Raw genomic sequence first — 21,619 nt, forward strand, 5'->3', positions numbered from 1 at the left:
TTGGCTAGGTTAAATGTGCAACGCACCCGAAACATTGTATCCGAAGGCGGCATACTCTGGCTGGCTGAAGGGGCTAAGTACCGTTTTTAAGATTGTTGAGTTTTTACATTGACTGAAGGTGTTATGTGCCTATAACCCATATTAGACCTTAAAACTCCGGGTTTGAAGGCTATTTTTAGAAATTTGCATGTGCTTGAGCATGTACGATGGAAAAATACAAGTAACAAAGTTTGTTGGCTGTTTTGTCAAAATTAAAAAATGGTATCATATCTTCTTCATGCACTCATGTCTTCAATTATTAGAAGTAGTTTAGAAATAATCTAAAGCTTTACTACTGATCAGGCCCAACGATTTTGGTTCTTGGTACTCATAGTATGTATTTGGTTTTCTATTATTACTATGAATTTTGTTGTACATATATGCTGTCACGAATTAATCTTAGAACTAAGAGATCAATACGCAATTTGACGTGTATATTTATTTAATTTCACATTAAAACATTATGAAGCTATTTCAAATTTACCTATTTTATAAACGTGAATAAAAATTGAAGAAACAATAATATTATTTAATCATATAATTAACAGATTAAAAAGCTTTCAGCTTGAACTTAATTCGATTGTTTAAAGTAAAAACAATTTAATTTAGAAATATACTATACAAATTACAGCGATAATGTAAAAAATCTTTACAAATAAAAAAAGGCTTTCTATTAATCATGAGATTTTATTTAGAAACATTTATTCTTGTTCAAAAGTTCTTCTTCAGAACAAATTCTTCTTCAGAACTTCAAAATATGTAGAAAGCTCTATTTTGATTTCGGTGTATGCTTTAAAACCAAATAATACTTACTAGCCAATAATAGACTTTCATTCTGATTGAATTTTTTTGTAGTTATTGGTTTATTTGGGGATTTTAAAATATTTTCGTTCTTTTTTTTCAATAAATTGAATTCCAAACGTTGTTCCGTAATGTTTCTATATAAAATTCTTGTTATAACATATTTAATAATAGTAATGATCCATCATTTTTGCACACACCGTTGAACAAGAGGCCGCAAAATAACGTATTTCGTGGTTCTCTGTGAATCTAGCACATCATAGCTGGGATACCTTTCCTCGACTTTACCATACAAATATCATAATATGTTAAATCAACAAGAATTATTAACAATTAACTTCAACGTAAAAAATACAATTCCTTAATAATTATTTACTTAGCTATTGTGTTATTTACCTTTCTCGATTTTATATCCCCTGTCAAGCGATAGATTTAAATCTCCGTAACAGCACTCCGACTGTACATTGAACAAATTACACACCTAAATTTGTACAATGTACAGCTGTACTGCCAATTTCCATATTGCGTTATTCCTGTCTAAAGACAGCATCGAGAATTATAATTCGAGAAGTGACACTTAATTGAATATGCAATTTCAAAAAGGGCACATGTCGCATATTTTGTCAAATATGTTTTTTCATATAAATGTAGTTTTGAGGCTTACCTACACCCATTTTATAATAATTCCAGTAATTTTCAATTGCTAATTAACACTAAAATATATCTCAATAGTTAATATTTTAAACTTTACACTGCTTTAGAAAATAATCAGTTTTTTTCATTTCCTGAACATTTTACATTTTCAGAGATGTGCTCTTTTTGAAATTGCATTTTCAATTTGTATTGTCTAAAATCATTGCGTTTGACGGCAGCGGATAGAAAATCGATCTTATTGAAATACATTAAGTTGATCATTACACGACTGTTATCTATTTCGATAAAAGTGTACACACATTTAGATAAGAAGCTACCGACTATACTGAGTAACAATTTAATTGAACTACACACATATTTTGTAAAGTCCAGCGATTTAAGCTCGAAAAGCAAAAAATATAATTATATCATTAATTTGCTTTCGGTAATGTAACTTATTCCAAAATTGTCTAAGTGCTTGTTTGTTTGTGCATACTCATTTAATTGTTACGATTACTTTGAAGTTTCTGATTGCAACGGACACCGAGAAGCGTGAATATTTATTTCGTATAACATAATATTATTACGTCAGAGTAGCAAAATGAGTGGTGGGGTTTGTCAAAATACCAAATTAAGGCATTTTCCATATTTTTTTTTAAATAAAATAGTCAATTTAGATATAGAAGTCTTGATATCTTTTTCGATTTTTTTAGTTACACGAATATTATGGTTTTTTTTTCAAGAAAAGTACAAAAGTAAGACTTTGTAAAAATAGTTTCAGAACAATTTTGGCACATGGAATCCAGTAGGAAATAAGAACTATCTCTGACGTAATAAGTTTCCTAATTCTATATACGTTGCCTAATGCAGATATAATATAATTTCAAGTCTAAAAATAAGAATATTTTAATGAATCTACACAACAATATCACTCGTTATATCATTATTCATTCAAAATGACAAAGTAATATCCTTACTATGAAGAATTATTTGCAAAAGCGTGAAAAAAACGGAACGTGTTTTTAGATTTGAATCGAAGTGGTTATCCACGAAATTACTAAAATTATACATAAAATAAACAAATCTAATTGAAATATCAGGACCACATATGGCGGAATGTAATGCGTTGAAGTTATGTACGTGAAAATTCATATTTACGTCTAAAAAGTAATAATTTTTGTAGTAAGGATGTTACGAAATTGTAAATGTATGACTATAGTAATATTAATGACGGTTTTAGTGCGAGTATGCGTTGTTTAAGAAGCAGACAAATAGCTCATACCGAAGCTACTTAATTCATCCTGTATAATGATTGGGAATCTCGAAAATTTTTACGACTAGTAATTTTATTACTTTCCTACCAATTTATTTCTATTAAGCGACATTATTTTACTGCCGAATGTAATTATGTAAAAATAAATCTAATTTCACAGAATGTTTTGGTCTGAACGATCAAATTAATAACATATCTGATTTTCAGTTTAATTTTGCGCGATTATATTTTTCACCGTGACGAAAGTGCCTTGAATGTGTAGGTGGAAAAGAAATATTAGCAAAGTCAATTCATATGCATTTCATTAGAACGGTAATCTTTATCACAGTCGTATCAATATATCAGCTTTATTGAGCCGTCAAAAATATTAAATAGTTCCCAAGTAAAAGTAATTAGCACGTAACAAATCCATACGTCATTACAATGAATTCGTTGTAAATTACTCCAGGGATCTTATCAAATCGATTTCGAATCGTTGCAATTCATAGCGAAGAAAAAGTAAATTTGGCACTTATACAATAATATTATTTTATATAATATAATATATAGATATAGTGAACTATTCAAGGGGTACAGTTTATTCTAAAATAGTGATATATAACATATTACAATATAGATAGTATATACAGTACAAGCAAAGGAGCAAAATGTCGGTAGAGAACCGCTTCCATTCACTCATTCGCTCAAATAATGTATTAAGGGTACAACTACAAGAGTAACGTGAACACCGACTTGAACCTGCAGAGGTGAGCTAATCTATGAATCCACACATATATTTAATATTAATTTGATTAATTTATAATTATTAATGTTACTTCTATCTCTTCATTACTTGTATTTCGTATGTGCATTTGTGTTCTCGGTCTCGTGTGAAGCAGTCTGTAGCGTGCATTGAACACGTAAACATATCGCACATACGGTGCTCTATAAAGTCGATTATCCAATTTTTGTTACAATTAAACTGAGTATGAGAAAATACATTTTTTAATAGATATCAGTGAGATGTTTGCTTTTACTGATGATGTTTAAAGTTTTAGTTTAAATATTATCAGTTTTCATTTCTTTAGTCTAGTGTATATAAGAACTATAAGATGTTGAATTTTCCAATTTTTCTCCGGAAAAATTATATAATTTGCAAAAGTGACGTTATCGCACCGTATCTGCGATATGTTGATTTGCTTCGGAAACGTAATGCACATGTAAATATAGGAAAGCAATAAAGAGACAAGAGAGAGATCAGTTTCCAGAATCACGCCGTAGTCAATCAGTTTAAGCTTTGTTCGTTAGTATCCGCAAATGGTCGATAGACATTTAGATGAAGATAATTATTATAGTAACCAAAACTGAACCAACAATAATACTTGTTCGGTGTCAACTTAAGAAAATCTTACATCTACCAGCGTTTTCACGCAGATCTTAGTGCCTTAAACGAGATGAAAAAATATGTAATTTTAACATAAGATAATTGTTTTAAATAAATCATACAGACACGACGTCATAACGACCGCTGGGTCACAGGATATCTGTCTCATAAACTTTGTTCGTAGTCGCGATCGTTTCACTGTTGGACACGTTTTGTGAATTCTTCTCGAACGGTACGCGTTCCAAGATGTTGTTCTTGCAATCGCTGGCCAGGTGAGTCATGCTCCCGGAGAGATTAGCTGGTGCCAGATTTAAATTCATCTTGGTGAGGAGGTTCGATTCGCTGCCGGTCTTCTTCAAGTCTGGTTGCGCATTCGGGGGCAACGTGGGTCCGCTACGTTGGATCATTTGTAATCGGGCATATTGTTCCTGGAGAGCTTTTTGTTTCTTGAGTAATTCCTGATGGCGCTGTTCGAGAAGGTTTTGTCGTGCGGCTGCCTTATCGTCAGTGGCATTCGGATCCGTGGGGCAAGATTCAGAGTCGTCTCGGGGCGGTGAAGAGGGTGAAGTGGGCGAGGCTAATGGCGAGCGTGAGGTGGTACGTGGCGGCGGAGGCGGAGGGGCCCGGCGGGCTGCCATGGCGAGCAGCTCTGGGTGACGCTCCGGGACCGGGGGCTTGGGTGGGTGCTGTCCCCGGGCTCGTACCGGCGGTGAGGCGTCGGTGTCGCTGCCGCTCGGGTATGAATGCAGACGCCGCAGTGGCCCTTCGCCCCTACCTCCGCGCTCGCACGGTTTTGCGAATGTTTGCAGTTCGTCTAAAAGAGCGTCGAGTGCGTTCTCTGGACGTACATCTGCTGCTCCGCGTCCCTGGCCGCCTCGTCCAGCACACCCGGACCCCTGCACAGCATTCCGTTATTTCTAGTAGTTTTCTTTAAATTTCTGTGAAAACTATAAACCGACCTTGCGATTTTCCAATAAGCACGTTGGTACTGCGTATGGCTTAGCCTGCTTCTTTTTGGAAAATCGCAATGACGTTTTCCTTTAATGAAATACGAACACTGAACGACTCCAACAAAAACAAACATACAATTAATACATTACATGAAATATATTCACATTAAGATGAACAAGACTATCAATGATAACACAACATCGAAACAAAAGAATTTATGTCAAAAAATGCGGCCGTCTCTCTTTGTGTTCTCGATAGCAGATGAAAACAGTATTAGTCTGTTCAAAATGAATTATATGTAATGACAGGTACAATGAAAACGACACACTACCAAAAATAAAAATTAATCTGAGCTTAAGAAAAGTGGAACCTTTAACTGGTATGTGAAAACCGCGAGTAGCGTGGTGGGGGTGTATCGGACGATGTACTTATGCAAAAAAAATATTGTTTATCAACCAAACAGGAGGACGCGGTCAAGGGGCGGTGATATTATAAAAATAGTATAAAACGGCTTCTGTGATATACATATAAATATAATCAAATGAAAAATAATCGAATATTGAAAAAAAACGGACCCTTAACAATTGTGACGATTTTGCCATTAGTCAAAAAATTTATAAAATGCGTGTGTTTTAAAATTTTTGGTTTCAATTTAATCCAACAAATCTACTGAATAGGAAGCTAATAATTAATAGTGAGTTTTCAATAATAATAAAAATACTATACTAATCAAAGCTCAAGTGAGTTAATGCTGTGTCTACATTATTTAGAAAACGTGTGCTCGTTTACTCGAATTGATTTTGTCTTAAAGTTTAATCTGAAATTTGGAAGCGAATAAAATTTTGAATAAATTACCTGTGCAACCTGATGCGTGGCTTACTGTTAATATTGTCCTCTAGCGAAATATATAATTGAGTGAATGAAACAAGAAGCACCATCAAAGGTTGAATTATGTACAGATGATGCATCAGATACGACGCCCGTTTCAAGGAAAACACAATTCATATCTTAAATTAAAAAGGATGATAAGAAATGAAAAAGAAAAACAAAAGAGAAAAACTAATGATGGGAAGTGATGGTCTCACTCGGAAAGCACTCGAATATCAAATACCAAGGGGATGTTTTAAGCCAATCATTGATTTTCATACGCAGCGGGCTGTGAACTGCTCCTGATATTCACAATGCACTGCAACAGAAACAGAAAAACGGGCAAGATGCACTACAACTAATTTCATATAAAGCACATTACATGCGTAGGTATCACAGACAACAACGATTATAACTATGTCACAAAACGTTTTCATATTCGCACACTACACACTAAATGCAGCACGGATAAACTGAAAAATATTTTCTTTTTGTAAAAAAAAAACATTTAAAAAATTCCCTTTCCTAATTCTATTGATTATAAATAAAGTATGCCAAATTGATATTCAACCTGCGTCAATTGATAGTGTGCCAAATATGATAGCGCTTTAAAACTAAAAGTGCAATAGTGAGTTTTAATATTGAAACAAAATGATACCTGAATGACTAAATATACATTATCATTACATTTTGTTTGTTATAATACTTAATTTTGCGGAATAATTTTAAAGGTAAACATTTAATCGGATATTTTTACTTTGTTTTCATTAAGAAGATGTAAATTTAAAATGTATTAAGCAAGCTTGAAATTGCACCTAGTCAATTTCACGGTATCATTTTACTTGCAACAACCTAAATATTATTTGTAACTAGTTAAACATAATGCCATCATGCTTCGTGCAAGGTACCTGTGGGCGTTTAAAATTAATCATTTCATTTTATTATTAAATTTCTGATCTGCAACATTTAGTGGCAAACTTGTTCACGGAATACGTTGTTAAATATAATATGATATAATTTGGAATATAAAATAAAATTAGGGATGCAACTTTCAATTGTAAAATAATATAAACCAACAATCATAGTAACTTGGAAAATAAAGACAATAAACAGTTCGAAAACAAATTAAATGTTATTAATTTCATTTTGAAAGTTGCATCGTAAGTTAGAGAACAGGCCCCGCATTTATTAGAAGAGAATCGAAGAATATAAGTTCCGTGAAAACGGCATAGTTCCATAAAAATTTACAGATTATTTTATCTGTTTTAATTCGATCGGTTAGATAAGACTTCAGCCGTTTCCATAGATACTGAACACTGTCAATTCAAAATCGTTTTGTTACACCGAAATAATGAAATGTATGTACCTAAAATGTTAGCATGCGTAACGATTCTTTCAAAACTCTCTGAACTGAAAAAAGAAACGTAAAATTTCAATAAGTCGATTCGATGTTAGTGTTTAAAAAGCATATTATTCTTTATGTAACCGCTAGAAAGCTTTAATTATAAATTCAGTGCACCAACATGCCTACTTAAATAAAATATATAGCAAATTTATTGTTAAAAAAGATAAATTTGTAATTTTAATATTATAATTAAAACAATTAAAAAATTTAATATTTTGTAAAGTAAAATATTGATGTGGAATTAAAATTTAAATAAATAACCGAAACATAGTACAAAAGAATAATTATAATAAATAATTTATATAATATTACGGAGAGATTTATTACTCGTTAATAACTATAGCTTCTTTGAAGTATTGGCTCTGTCTCCAGGCGAACTGAGGTTGTACCATCACGGGAAAAACACCATGAAATCCATTGTTAACATTAGATTAAAAATAAAAAAAAATACGTTAATATTTTGAAAAAAGTGTGAAAATATAGCATGTTTTCTCTACGCAAGTCCAAAGATTGTAATGTACCTATCGATGCGCTTGCAATTTTGTTTTAAGCCATTTCATTATTAAATAATGAAACATGACCGTGTGATTGAACTACTTAAAGTAATTAAGCGACTTGAGGTATGAAATTCATTTGCATACGAAATATCAGCAACTATTTTGTAAATAATTCATTCTTTTGTAGTTGTAGCACCAATCAGTCGAAGATGACATAGCGTTCACTGTTCGAAGCTTTCGTCATCTAACCGTTGGTTGACTATTCTGTTAAAATTGGCATTATTTTCCTGAAGCAAGGATAGTAAAATGCAACGTTAATTGGATGGTGCGTTAGTTGCAGGGGTATGTGCAAAAAAATTCAATTGTATTCTGAATGTTTTATAATATCATCACACTCTGTTGTTATTTTATTACGATACGACTGACTCGTTTAGTGTACCGATTAATTGTAGTTAACTATGAAGGCTATTTATATAATTTTCGTGAGAAGGTGAGATAAGTTCAAAGCTCTACTTAATCGCAAAATCAAACAGTGATTTGCTCTCTTTTTCGTAGTACCACTGGCTATAGACATAGATAATATGAATGTCGCTTCTTAAATTTGAAGTATAATAACAAATCTTCATTGTTTCATATCAAGATCCTGACATAATTCATAACGAATATTGCTTAGTAGTATAAATACTTGGTAGTTATATGGAAACTGTATGTAATGATGTACATAGGTTGTACTATATCGTATTGGTTATTTATATATTATTTTTAATAAAATAATAAATTATAGGATTTAATTAAAACTGCCTTCATGGCTGGATTTCGCGTTTTGTATTGGTATTGGTAATGCACTATATCCGACATTTCGAATAATTTATAGTAGTAGTTTCGTAGTCGGAACTATTAATAAGATTCAAACGTACAATTGGTCTTAAGTATGTCTGTGACTCACAAAAACCAAGAAAAATACAATAGTATTGTTCGAAATAATTATGTTTATATATTAAGTATATAAATTCATGTCAATTTGTTTAGCAATACCAGACAGAGCGTGATGTACTATGAATTTAGATATTTTTTTAAATAAATTTTGTTGTATGCCAATTTCATTTTGCTATTTTACCAATTTAGAAAACAAAAACATGCGTCCGTAATAACAATTTTGAGGCCAATTAGTAAACACAGAATACAAAGAGGGCTAAGAAGATACAAACCGGTTCATTCCTTGGTGGATCCAATTCTGCTGTGCAAAAATGTTAAGTGTTTCATCAAAACAAAATGAGAAGCTAATATTATAGATATTATTGCTGAAACTAGTAGTGTTGGTGTTTGTTTAATGCACTAGTGGCAGAAGTAAGTACGTGCAATTAAAACTCATTACAATCATTTTAGGAGCATGCTGTGTCACTGTGTGAATGCGTCACGGTCAATCCGATGAAGGATGAAGTAGGGAGCAAATAAATAATACATAACACCTCGCAAATTATCGAAGTGTTGGAAAAAAATGCTAATTTTATAACTCTTGGCAAACCTGCAATTGTTAAGCGCATGTTCATTAATTTATGTCATAAATAATATTTTATTAAACGTTTGATTCCTATCTTGAACCTGTTTGCAATAAATATCTGTAATAAATAATTTACTGTAATGAGGTATCACCCATTAAAATAATGTTAGTATTATAAAATTTACAGCATAATTAATAAATAAATAACACCATTATACAGGAAGAAAATGCTACGAAATACATTTAGCAGTATATACTACGATATTTTTAATTCGCTCCTTTATATTGTTTTCTTTTTATAAAGTTTCATTTTTCTCACATAATACAATTTGCCTGCCCATTGTCAAAACTCAATAGATGTTATTGTTGTTGTGTTGTTGTTGATGTATTTAACGAAATCTTTCAGTTACAGCTAATATATAAAATACCAGAAAAAAACAGCTAAAAATCGCTGTGAGTATTATGCGTCAACTACATACATCAAGTTAGCGATACTGTTTACTAAACTAGAGTAAAACATAATTAATGCGCTATGGTTGGACGCCTACGGTCTTCTAGTTTTCTACTTTAATTGGTTCTGTACAATCAAATGATTTGTAGGTTAGATTTCATTAAAAACAGAAGTCGTGAAGCAACCATGCGTTTCGGATTGAAAGGCCGGAATATGCTTTAGAATACAATTGAGACTTGGATATGTTTCGAAGTGGATGACGGTGATGACGCTGTGACGTATATGAGCTCCGAGTGTGAGCTCGTTCGAAGCTGAGCAATCAAAAATAATTCAAATTTAATTTTTATAATTATCGTTTATTACAGAAATATTACTTCCCTATGAAAAAAAATAACGGTGTAGTAAATAAACTGTATTAACACGTAATTTATCAAGTTCTTGACATTTCTAGATTTAAATAGTAGTGTTCATTTATCAATTTGTTCCTATTGGATTTTAGTGGTAACTAATTGTAATAAATAAGAGAGCTTCAGTAAATTTTATTGAATTACTTGAATTACTTGAATTACTGGTGGTAGGACCTCTTGTACTAGTGGTAGGACCTCTTGTGAGTCCGCGCGGGTAGGTACCACCACCCTGCCTATTTCTGTCGTGAAGCAGTAATGCGTTTCGGCCTGAAGGGTAGGGCAGCCGTTGTAACTATACTTGAGACCTTAGAATTTAGTGGTAGATGTCTATGGGCTCCAGTAACCACTTAACACCAAGTGGGCTGTGAGCTCGTCCACCCATCTAAGCAATAAAATAAAAAAATTACAATTATTACCACTTGGACTTTAGATACTGATATGGTTAAGACGTATATATATTTAATGGTCTATGTAATGCTTTCATCATTTTTACAATATTAATATATATATCTTCTTCTTTTTATTTATGCTTAAGTCCGTAATATTTATCTTACCGAATTTTGAAATTGGGCAGCCAAATAAATATCAAAACTTCCTAACATTTTCTTCCTCCTTGTAACTTCATTTCGTTAACCCAAATCATCATATTCCTATGACCTTAATCGTTTATTTATTAGTTGCATTTAATAATGTACCTTGTTGTTGTGAGCGGTCACCATAGGACAGGTGCTGTCCGAGTTGAAGTCCTCGGAGGAAGGGCAAGCCGTGAAAGTGGAGCTTTGGGATGATTCGGGTGAGATGCGACCATCGTTCATCGGGAGACGTTGCTCTTGAACACAGGCCAGCCTGGAATTGTAGATACGATTCTGTATTAGTTATTAGAATTGTAATATATTTAATTAAAGTGATTACTGGAGTGAATAGATATCACACAGCGTGAATGAGGCGCCGGAGCTTGAGGCATTATTACTAATATTACTAAGTTTCAATAACGAGTATACTATAACAATATTGAATATGGATATATCAATAAATGAAACAAATTGTAGTCCATCGTTTTAGTAAATTGAAGAAAAATGAAAATTTAATTTAGATAAATTAGAAATAAAACATAAAACAGTTATTTTTAGATTTTTTTTTTGTTTCTCTGTTTGTGGTTTCGTATTTACAGGTAGCCAGAAATTATAATAATTTGGAGCAGAATTGGTTTTATTAAAACCAGATGTTCCGAAACAAGTTAATTTAGTATTAATATAATATTAAAATAAAATTAAAATAATATAATATTGATATTATGAATATATTTAAAAAAAAACAAAAAATATAAAATAAAAAATATAAGAAGTCAATGAAATAATTTTAGTATTTCCTTTTAAACTGTTATATATAGCTGATACTGTTTTTTCCCTCCTACCTATGCTAGCCTTGAGAGGCTATTTCAGCTTCACCCTAGTGTGTAGGTGAGCTTTTCGGGCTCAAACTGGAAGTGTTGCCAACACTGGGCCTAGCAAGAGCAGTGTTTCGCAGAATCTACTACTGGATCAAAAACGCGACCCACGAGAAGATCCAGCGAGAAACTCAGTGGGCAATGATATTGCTAATCATGGCATAACATGACCACTGAACCGATTTTAACGAAATGTAAATTATTTGCATCCTATATAGGCTAAGGTTTATCTCACGGCCGCCCAATCTGTATGAAGTACAGTCCATGTGGGTAGAAAACCAGTAAACATAATTTATAAGCCTATTAAAACAGGTTGAATGCCATGCGACACACCGGGGGTCCTAGCGTACTATATATACCATTCGGGCCAAGTCAAAATCAGGGAATCGGTAGCTTTTATCAACTTGAGATTTTCATTCTAAAATTTATAAAGTGCGGTAATTTACACGGAACTTAAAAAAACAGCGACTTTTACAGTTTTTAAGATATCCTAAAAGGCTTTATTAAAAACTACAACTTTCTTTTAGATTTGAAAACCGAGGCGTTCGGTCCGGCAAAAGATCCACGTGGTTTACTTCCATACGCGTTTTGTTTGATAGCTGTAATCTGTGGCTTGTAGGAAGCGTTTACGTTGGAACCCTCACACGGCTCACGGGGACCCTCATAGCCCGAATGTGCTAAGTTAGAAAGTAAGTAAGAAACTAGTCATAGGAACAAACATAATCGCACCTCTTGAGAGTGACGAGTGTTCCGGTGAGCTTCTTACAACGACGTAGAGCGAGCTCGAGGCGTTCCGGTTCGTCTTCCAGAATCTTCTCCTTACGCACCACCTGGCCAATAAGTTACGAACTAATTCATTTTAAGAAGTTTAGTTTCCAAAGGTACCTTGCACATTCATTTTCAAAAAAATCCAAACCATCATATTATCAGCCCCCAAAATTATAATTTGCATAATTACTGGTGTTAGGACCTCTTGCGAGTCCGCACGGGTAGGTACCACTGCCCTGCCTATTTCTGCCGTGAAGCAGTAATGCGTTTCGGTTTGAAGGGTGGGGCAGCCGTTGTAACTATACTGAGACCTTAGAACTTATATCTCAAGGTGGGTGGCGCATTTACGTTGTAGATGTCTATGTGCTCCGGTAACCATTTAACACCAGGTGGCTGTGAGCTCGTACACCTGTCAAAGGAATAAAAAAAAAATTCATTGTAATCACCAACCAATCTGAGTAGTTGATTATAATAGCGTACCTTCTCCATTTCAGCAGACAACTTGGTCTTCATAGTGTCCTGGAGCACGGGGAATTTAAGCTTCCAATCAGCAACTGTCTTGCTGCTCTTTGATAGCACCATCGCGATGCGTTCAATGTCCGCCATATTGACCCGAGTCTCCCTACAACGTATTTGAATATTAAAAATAAAAAGATCCGCTTGTTCCATCATTGATGATATCATTTATGATGATAATATTTCTTTGTTAATACCTATTAGCAGCTTGACCGCGAAGACGTTCAACGGTAGCCTCCAGCTCGTACAGATCATTCTCCAGTAACAGCATGTCCTGACGGTACATCTCCTCCTCGCGAGTCAGTTGCTGTAAGGACAAAAGAAATTGAAAAAGGAAGAGTCCAAACCGAACTATAAATATAAAATTTAATAATGCACAAACCGCGTCCGGATTTTGATCGCAGAATGTAGCGGCCAGCTCCCCGATCTTGACAATGGTCTCGGCCATCATCTGCCTCATCTGTATCGCGTGAGTCAAGGTCGAACGACGCAAATTGCGGGTCTGCGGACCAAACACCATGGCTTATGTATGACCAGCTAATGCTTTAATCAAAGCATGGCTACTCGCGGGTTGCGATAAATTCGCTAATTGCACGTACATTTAGTTCGTCATTCGCATTAGTAAAAGCCACACAGTTCTCATTTACCTCGATCCTCAGGTCGCGGCTCTGTTTCTGCAACACCCGCAATTGCCCGAAGAAATCCGAAGTCACATTGATGGTGTAAATCTTCTGCGGTCCCATTGGATTCTGCTTGCCGACCAGTCCAGCTGGCTTCGGTGGAGGAGCCGGCTTCAAGCGATCACGCTCTGTAAAAAGCACGATTTTGATTTACCATTTCAATAATCTAAATGTTTTATAAACAAACATCTGATACAAAGCCAACTTTAAAGCAATCCGTTTACTAAAGTTCTGTTTTATAATAGGTATTATTATTAACAGCATAACGGGAAGTGACGTTGAGGCCAGTAAGCGGTATTTGTGAGAGCGTCATATAACGACGATCGGTGAGTTTAACTGCGGGTAAATAGTACAAAGCCAATTTTATTTTCTTTCAAAGCTTTCATAAGCTAAATCAACTGATTTCATTATTACCTTGAGAGGATGTCCTCGGCAATGTCGATGATTTGATTGCCGGTTTTGCAGGTTTTGTATCAGCTTGTTATGGCAAAGAAGTAAGCGGAAAGAAATCAAATACAAAGAATTATGAACATGGTTATGATATAAACTACGAGAGCGGAAGAGTTTTCTAATAGGACACTTAATAATAACTTAACAAATAAATAGTCTCCACAACGCGGCCGATGAAATAAATACATACATAATACAACAAATTTTTGAAGATACGACAATGCAACAGAAAATGGATATTAACTTAAACAATATAACCTTATTTGAATTTTTTTTAAATGCATGTAATTCTCTAATTGATATCTGCCCAAACTATTTAAAGATTAAGCCAATTAAATCATTATTTGCTGGATAGATATTATGTATTACGTATAATAAAAAAACAAGAAATTGGACAGTCGTCTTTCTCATACACTACTTTTCTTGGATTTTATATTAAAGTACAAATCTAAAGGATTTTAAGATAATATACAGATGTCTATAAGTGACCTTCACCTCTGAAACTATTTACTTGATTTTTTTATAAATATTTCGATTGTTAAGCTACACATTCATTTTATAATATGGTTTTAAATGCTGGTATAGTTACCTGAGTGCTGAGGCGAATGTTGTTTGGGCGAATTCATGTCTGGCGGATCATCACTGAACGACACTGACTTTTCGAAGGACACGGATTTCTCTGGAAGTGTAAATTTTATAAAAAAAATCAACCTATGGCATGCGAGTTATCGTCGTTTCTATCTACTTTCACATGACACCGTGACTTTTAAAAAATAAAATACAATGCCAAAATCTGAATGTGATCAATAATGCTTTATGAAAAGTAAATATTTACGTGCATTGGTACTGAATTTAGAATAGATTCGTGGATTTCACAACGAACTGATAAACAGTTGCTACAAGTTCGTGACAAAAACTTTTTTAGACGCATCATATTTTTATGTATGCTTCCTTCCAGCAAGGGTAACCTTCGAACCATTTTACGAACACCCAATAAACTTATTTTAAACAAAATATGAATGCTATTTTTAAATTAATGTAAAAATATGGTATATTTTTGTTAATGTAAACATACATGGAGTTTATTATTGTATACAGAGCACTTTAAAAATGTTTATTTACACTTGTTTCATATAAGTTAAACTAAGAGCGGAATTGTTTTGATACTTCTTGCATGGTATAAATCGAGTGATATCTGAGGTGATGTAGATCTATATGGTGCATTTGACTTTTGCAAATGTATTCTTGAATGTCAGTGAGGTGATCAAAGATCAGATCGAGCCTTCTAATGCTGTTTGAAGCTGGAAAATACTTCGATCGGCAAGCAAGCGTTTTCGTGATTATTTAATGAGAGTCGATGCATTGCGAATGTATCCTGTTCTTCATCCTAGGATGGTAAAGAAATAATTGTTTTTTTTATTTGTTTACAGTGAAAGTCGAAAACTTTCCCCGTCGAACACGCTGCGTACGGAAGCGTATAAGATGTAATAAGTGTCTTGGAAACGGAATGTGGTGGAGCTCACAATTTGCGGTTTCGTTTTTCCCGTTGAAAAACACCCGACAACGTCGCCTATTTGGTTTTGTAATAAGAAGTTTATTTGCATTTCGATTATTTGCTTGAATACGGTTAGTTATTGAAATTTTTTGAACACTAGCAATGCAACGACAGTCCGTACCCGCGTCCAATCACACTTACGAAATTTATCCCTCCCTAATTTGGGAAGTCTCCCGTTGCTGGTAAAACTCGCGGCATCTGAGTGCAGGAAAAGCTACATTAACTATTAAAACCTTCCCTTGGATTACAGATGCTACGTACGTACCAAAATACCAGCACACAATTCCAAGCGTTCGAAACTTTAATAATATTAAGAATTTTATATTTACATAAATGTTACTATGAAGCTATTTCACATTACAAAAACCGCGATTAAACTGAATTTTAAACATTAAAAATACTCAATTTAATTTTAAATAAAATTTCGGAAAATATCGGTTAGTCACTTCTCAGCCAACTCACTAACCGTCAAGCATTGAAACAATGATATTTTCTTAAATATTAATTTATCCGTTGTTCAGTTGAAAAATGTAGAGCGATGTGAAATACATACGCGTACCACAGCACAGATTTGACATAAAAAATACCGAACAATAATATCACGACCTTTTCATCTATCGTAACTCTAATCAAGGTGCTTAGTATATTGAAAAGTTTAGAGTCCTTATGGAATTTATAATGTCGGGAAGGTTTTAACGAAATCACGACTCACTTGGTGTTCGTTGATTACCGCAAATCACAGAAAATATTATGCGAATCCCGCTTCGTTCTTGGGGTATGCCTCAATTGATTTCCCTGAGTTCGTATTTACTGGAAAGTCTTTTACTGGATTGAACAGTTTCAGTAGATTTTTTCTCGTCGGGATCTCATCGAAAACTTTCTTCTCGTGTCGTGTTTCTTAGGAGATTTTCAGTGCATGTTTAATCATCTACACTAATTCTGGTATCAACAGCAACTTATTTGTTTCGTTGGCAAATGGTATACTTAAAATACCAACTTAATTCATTCTCTTCCGAACGATAACGTCAACTTGTTGGAGCATATTTCTAATGTGAAGCTTAGAATAATCGTCTAGTTATAAATGAGTGGTAAACATCGATACTTTTACTTTATTATTGATTTATATGTATGAATAAAAAAAAAACTTTATTCTATAACCAGGGTCTTATTAAAAAAGTGTTGAATCCAAATTCAGGTGTTTTATTTGTGTATTAACGGTGCAATTTTGCACTTTTTTGTGTGTAAAATTGTTGCTATAGCATGCCCCTGATATTGGCCTTGTTGAATAGAGTATTACCATACGCACTGTTGTGGATTAGACGCAAGCAGTACAAAGCGTATGTGCGTGAGTACTCCCACAAATTTGAGATTATGGTTATCTGTTCACAGTGCACAACTTACAAACACAACATCCACGACTGATTGTAAGACGATTGTTAAATTTGTAGATGTTCTGACTGATGAGATAATTTGGCGGTTATAATTTGGGTGCGATATTGTCCAGAACAGCCCTACGTCTTCTCGTGGCATAAAAGGTAAATAAGAGATTCATCAGGGAATAGGTAGCTGTTCTCTGAGCATAACATCATCCTGCTATCGCCTTCTGGTATTTGCTGGCTGTAGACCGTATTATAAAGTTGCGTGGGCATGTCCTATCACATTCTGCGAAGCGAAACGGTCATTCGGTCTGGCTTGTAGGGTGTGATATAGTTAGACCTCATGTCTCAAGGTGATCCAAGGCTCTTGGACCCCGTAACCACCCTCCACAAATAAGCTATGAGGTAGTTCATGCAAATTAGCAATAAATATTTCAGAATAAAACCCGCCAATACCAAAAAGTCAGTAGTTTTAAATTTATTTGCTCTAAGCACTAAAACCCCGTTAATTAATATTTTTTCTATATTGTTTATTTGCAGGTTTGTGACCAATAATTAGTAAATGCTGTTACAAGAAAACAGTACAACATTGGGGAAGATAACAAAATATTTGAAACCCAAGTAACCAATTAAGCAATGTTCAGAAATTTCAAACTTACCAAAGATAACATGCAAAAACATTTTATTATGTTAAAATTACCGTATTCAAATAACACGGTTCCAAGAAAGAATCGAGCGGCTTTGTTTTTAATTCTTATTCTTTTTATATTAATTTCCAAGAAGTATTAAGGAGAAAAAAAAGAATTTACAAACCTTGTCCTGCTCCTTGTCGAGCTGCCCCATAATTCTGGAGCTCCTGTCTTGGCGCTGCTGTCGGAGGCGTAGCAGTAGATGGTCCTGGGACCTGCAGTGCTTTTTGGACCAGACCAGTCAAGTTAGCCAGTTGGCGTTCCATCTTTTCAACACGGATCCGCTGCAGCTCATCGACTGGGGGCGGAATCCTGGAACAAGGACATCGAATATATCCTCTCTGACTAAAGGCATGGCTTTGCGAGGTATAATAAATGTTATTTATTATCAGGCGCTTTTCCTTTTTCATCATATATTTTAAAAGTTAATGCGCCATCGTGAGATCTAACGTTTTGACGATGTGGTTCACATTAAAAGTTATGAATTAATTAATTTTAGATTGTGAATTCATGTCAAATAATATCCATTTCATGGAGAGCCACAGCAGTGGACGCAACAAAAGTGCACATTGTATTGTCACGCATGTTTTGGTCATGTTAGAACGCTTGAGGCACATATATCGCACAGCAATAGAAAAAACCACTATCGCAAGAACGCACAGCATGGAAAAGAAGAAAAAACGCGTCGTTTCAAAAAAATTTAAAACTTTTTTGTATCGATATCGGGGCCTTGGCTTCGAGAAGTTTATTGTTACAGAATTTATCGTAGTTTTTTAAAAAGTTTTCATGATTGTGAGCTTTTAATAAATGATGGTGAACATACAGTACGGCTAGACAACATGACTATTATAGCCAGTGAAAATTTGTTGGATATAGAAATAGCAATTGTTTTATTTTTTATTGCCTTAATGGTTGGACGAGCTCGTTTCCCATTTGATGTTAAGTGGTTACTGGAACCCATAGACATCAACAACGCAAATGCCACAACCTACCTTGAAATCTGAATTCTAAGGTCTCCGTTTTTACGGAATCACCTATTGTTCCTTCAAAGCTGTACATTAATGAAATTGAATTCTTATTCAGTAGCGACTAAAACAGAACGGTATCATGTTTTGCGAAAATCATAAAGTTACGTGAAAAGTGAAGTTTTTTTTGAAAGTACCTTGCATCGTAAGGAGGTCGAGGCATTGGACGGGGCGCCGTGGTGATCGGATTCACCCCGTACATCTGATACGAGTCGTCGATTATCAACGTATCGCTGGAAATTTATATTTTTATAAATATTCTCAAAAAAAAAAAAAAACCGATATAATAACTTTGATAGCTATCGGGTTCTGTAAAATAATAATAATAATAATAAATAATAAATACCTTCTTAGGTAAATAAATAATAATAATAATAATAAATAATAAATATTTACTAACAATCACACCACGTTAACTGGTCCCGTGATAAGTTCGTAAAGAACTTGTGTTACAGGTACCAGATAACAGAAATAAATGTAAGATTTTTATTATACACATACATATATTTAAGATACATCCATAACCCTGGAAAAGACATTTATATTTATCATACAAATACCTTCCCTTGGCGGGATTCGAACCCGCGACCCCCTTGTGTAGTGACCATGTCACTTACCACTACACCAGACGGCCGTTAAAATGAATTATCAACGAGGGTTGAAGTACAAAGAAATGTTGTTTATCTTTAATTAGTTACACGAATTATCTTTAACAGATTTTGTAAACGAAATATACCTTTAGGTTATTGTTTACCTTTGCAAATATATTCAATTCATTTCTTTATTTTTATATAATAAATAACCATCATAAGATTGTATCGAAATAGTGATTTGGATACAATCACTATTTAAAAACAAATCTTCTGTTTCATTTTACTTTGATCTGTTTGTTTAGTTATTCCGATTCTTCTATTGAGAACAGATTTTGAAAGATCACATTAACTCAAATATTTTTTCTCGCAACAATAACTCGCATCCAAACAGTGAACCCACATTTAACACGGTAATCATAAATTATTATACAATAGTTAGGTTAAAAGTGTTCGTTCCAAATATTTTAGTGAATATTAACGGAAACGAAGGGACTAAAAAAGGTTTTTTTTTTTTTTTAAAAGCCCCAAAAACAATAGTAAGAAATTAACTATCGAACTTTGTTGTTGAAAGAGCGTCCAGTTCAATTTTTAGACTTAAAAATTATCATATTTTTTGTAGTCCTAATTGTATAATTTAAAAGGTGTCATACTGTAAATATTCATTAAAAAAATATTAATTTATTGCGTAATTATTTTAAATAAACATGCATTATTACAAACTGGTTGGATTTCATCATTTACAGCGCAGGTGCCAGTATTTTTAAACTCACGTCGCTCTTGATAATTTTTTTAAGGCCGTTAGTTCTGAATGAGCTACTGCTTTATGAATATTGAATATATTATATTTTAAATAAAGCTATTTTTGACTAGGCCGTAGTAATGATTGTACGAATTTTGACAAATAATAAATTGCCTTCTTCTACGCGCGTAAAAATGTTACATTTCTGCCGTGAGCTATTAAAGATGTCATTGTTGGTAAGAATATTTTGTAGAGAACACGCATTCGCATTGAAACAAAAAGAAAACGCTCTAGATCAAACTTTTCTTTCTGTAGAGCTGATGATTTCTAAAAGATATCTGAAAGAGCGTAATTGTTTTTATGTTAACTTAGTTCTAAAAAGTGCTTGGTCGCGAATTCTAAATACACAGTACAAGTTAAACATTATGTATTGAAATAAATACTCGTGAAATTTTATTACTCTTTAAAAACGGTTAAAGAATCATGAGTATTAATTTAGTTAATGATTGGTTTATTTCTATTCATTTTGTTAACATGCATCGACCTAAGTACGAACTAAAAAATAAAATTACCAAAAATAATTATCTAGATGATAGTTTAAGACTTTCATGCAGAAAGTGTACGGATTAAATACATGCTTATAATGAAGTATATCCATACATTTGTACATTGTTTGCGATGCGAATTTTTTATATTCTTCAACAATTGTATCTTGTACGTAACATTATGCCTACAAAAGTGGAACCGCTTTCGTTAAATTATAATAGGCCATTTTAATAACGTCGCCCTCAGCCTAACATAGTGATTCCGATATAGAATCAAGTAAGATATATTTTTTTACAATAAAATAAAAGCATCGGCAACGTAAACAGTCCTCGTTATAGATTGATATACTTTATTTGCAATAATAGAAACACATTTGTTTTATTTATATTTCATTTCACAGCTTACCCTGCTTCCTCATCAATGATAGGTGCGATAGCTGGTCTGCCCGCAGCCGGTCCCAGGAACTGGGTGTAGTACGGATCTTCATAGGGTTGCCTGTTGCTACTGCGCTCAGGGGATGACATGTAGCCATCCGAGTGACCTACAGTGAATTGACAACCGACATACATACCAGTGAAAGAATCTATTTAAACTTAGGGTTCATGTGTCTGAATAATTTTCTGTATAATTCACGAATAAAGCGTTAGAGCGTTAAGACTGTTTAAGTAATAAACTGTTTTTAATTATTTAAATGTTGTCAAAACTACATCAGCATGCAGATTCTTCAAATAAAATAATTATAAAAAAAAAACCCAATTTTGAAAAAAGATATTCGTATGTTAAGCTCCATTTAGAAAGAAAAGAAAAAACACCCATATTCATTTGACGTAATATATTATTTAAATAAAATGAAAAGAATGAAAATAAGTAAAGAGGAATTTCATAATACCACATATTAAAACTTTGTTCAACAATACAATATCATCAACATTCACACCACAGATAAAAATGCAGAATATCAAAAAACTGTTAATAAGCTTTAACATCAATATTAAAAAACGTATTTCAATTAGCGCAACAGATGAAGCGTTGAGCAAATCAATGATG

The 21,619-nt window shown here is 33.5% G+C and overlaps 1 protein-coding gene across 22 annotated transcripts in view; it reads right to left on the reverse strand.

Moving 5' to 3' along the window:
* Positions 1-463: 463 nt before the first annotated feature.
* The window catches only part of LOC114252733 (coiled-coil domain-containing protein AGAP005037), a 316,019-nt gene continuing 294,863 nt past the window's right edge, over positions 464-21,619 (reverse strand). For 8 of the 22 annotated variants that reach the window (XM_089731174.1, XM_028187334.2, XM_089731190.1 and 5 more), the window contains 13 exons: positions 20,978-21,113; positions 18,832-18,927; positions 17,794-17,981; positions 15,746-15,802; positions 14,639-14,728; positions 14,014-14,076; positions 13,567-13,727; positions 13,302-13,421; positions 13,117-13,226; positions 12,884-13,028; positions 12,365-12,465; positions 10,884-11,034; positions 464-5,005 (listed from right to left, as the gene is read on the reverse strand). In XM_089731174.1, coding sequence (XP_089587300.1) covers positions 4,259-5,005; positions 10,884-11,034; positions 12,365-12,465; positions 12,884-13,028; positions 13,117-13,226; positions 13,302-13,421; positions 13,567-13,727; positions 14,014-14,076; positions 14,639-14,728; positions 15,746-15,802; positions 17,794-17,981; positions 18,832-18,927; positions 20,978-21,113 — 2,165 coding nt within the window. In that variant the 3' untranslated portion in view covers positions 464-4,258. Of the gene's footprint in view, positions 5,006-5,915; positions 6,247-7,293; positions 7,338-7,659; positions 7,710-10,883; positions 11,035-12,364; positions 12,466-12,883; positions 13,029-13,116; positions 13,227-13,301; positions 13,422-13,566; positions 13,728-14,013; positions 14,077-14,638; positions 14,729-15,745; positions 15,803-17,793; positions 17,982-18,831; positions 18,928-20,977; positions 21,114-21,619 lie in introns of all 22 variants that reach the window. The other 14 variants (XM_089731217.1, XM_028187336.2, XR_016323828.1 and 11 more) reach the window with 13 other exon arrangements.

Source organism: Bombyx mandarina, chromosome 01 (assembly GCF_030267445.1).
Source record: "Bombyx mandarina strain Sakado chromosome 01, ASM3026744v2".
NCBI lineage: Eukaryota > Metazoa > Arthropoda > Insecta > Lepidoptera > Bombycidae > Bombyx > Bombyx mandarina.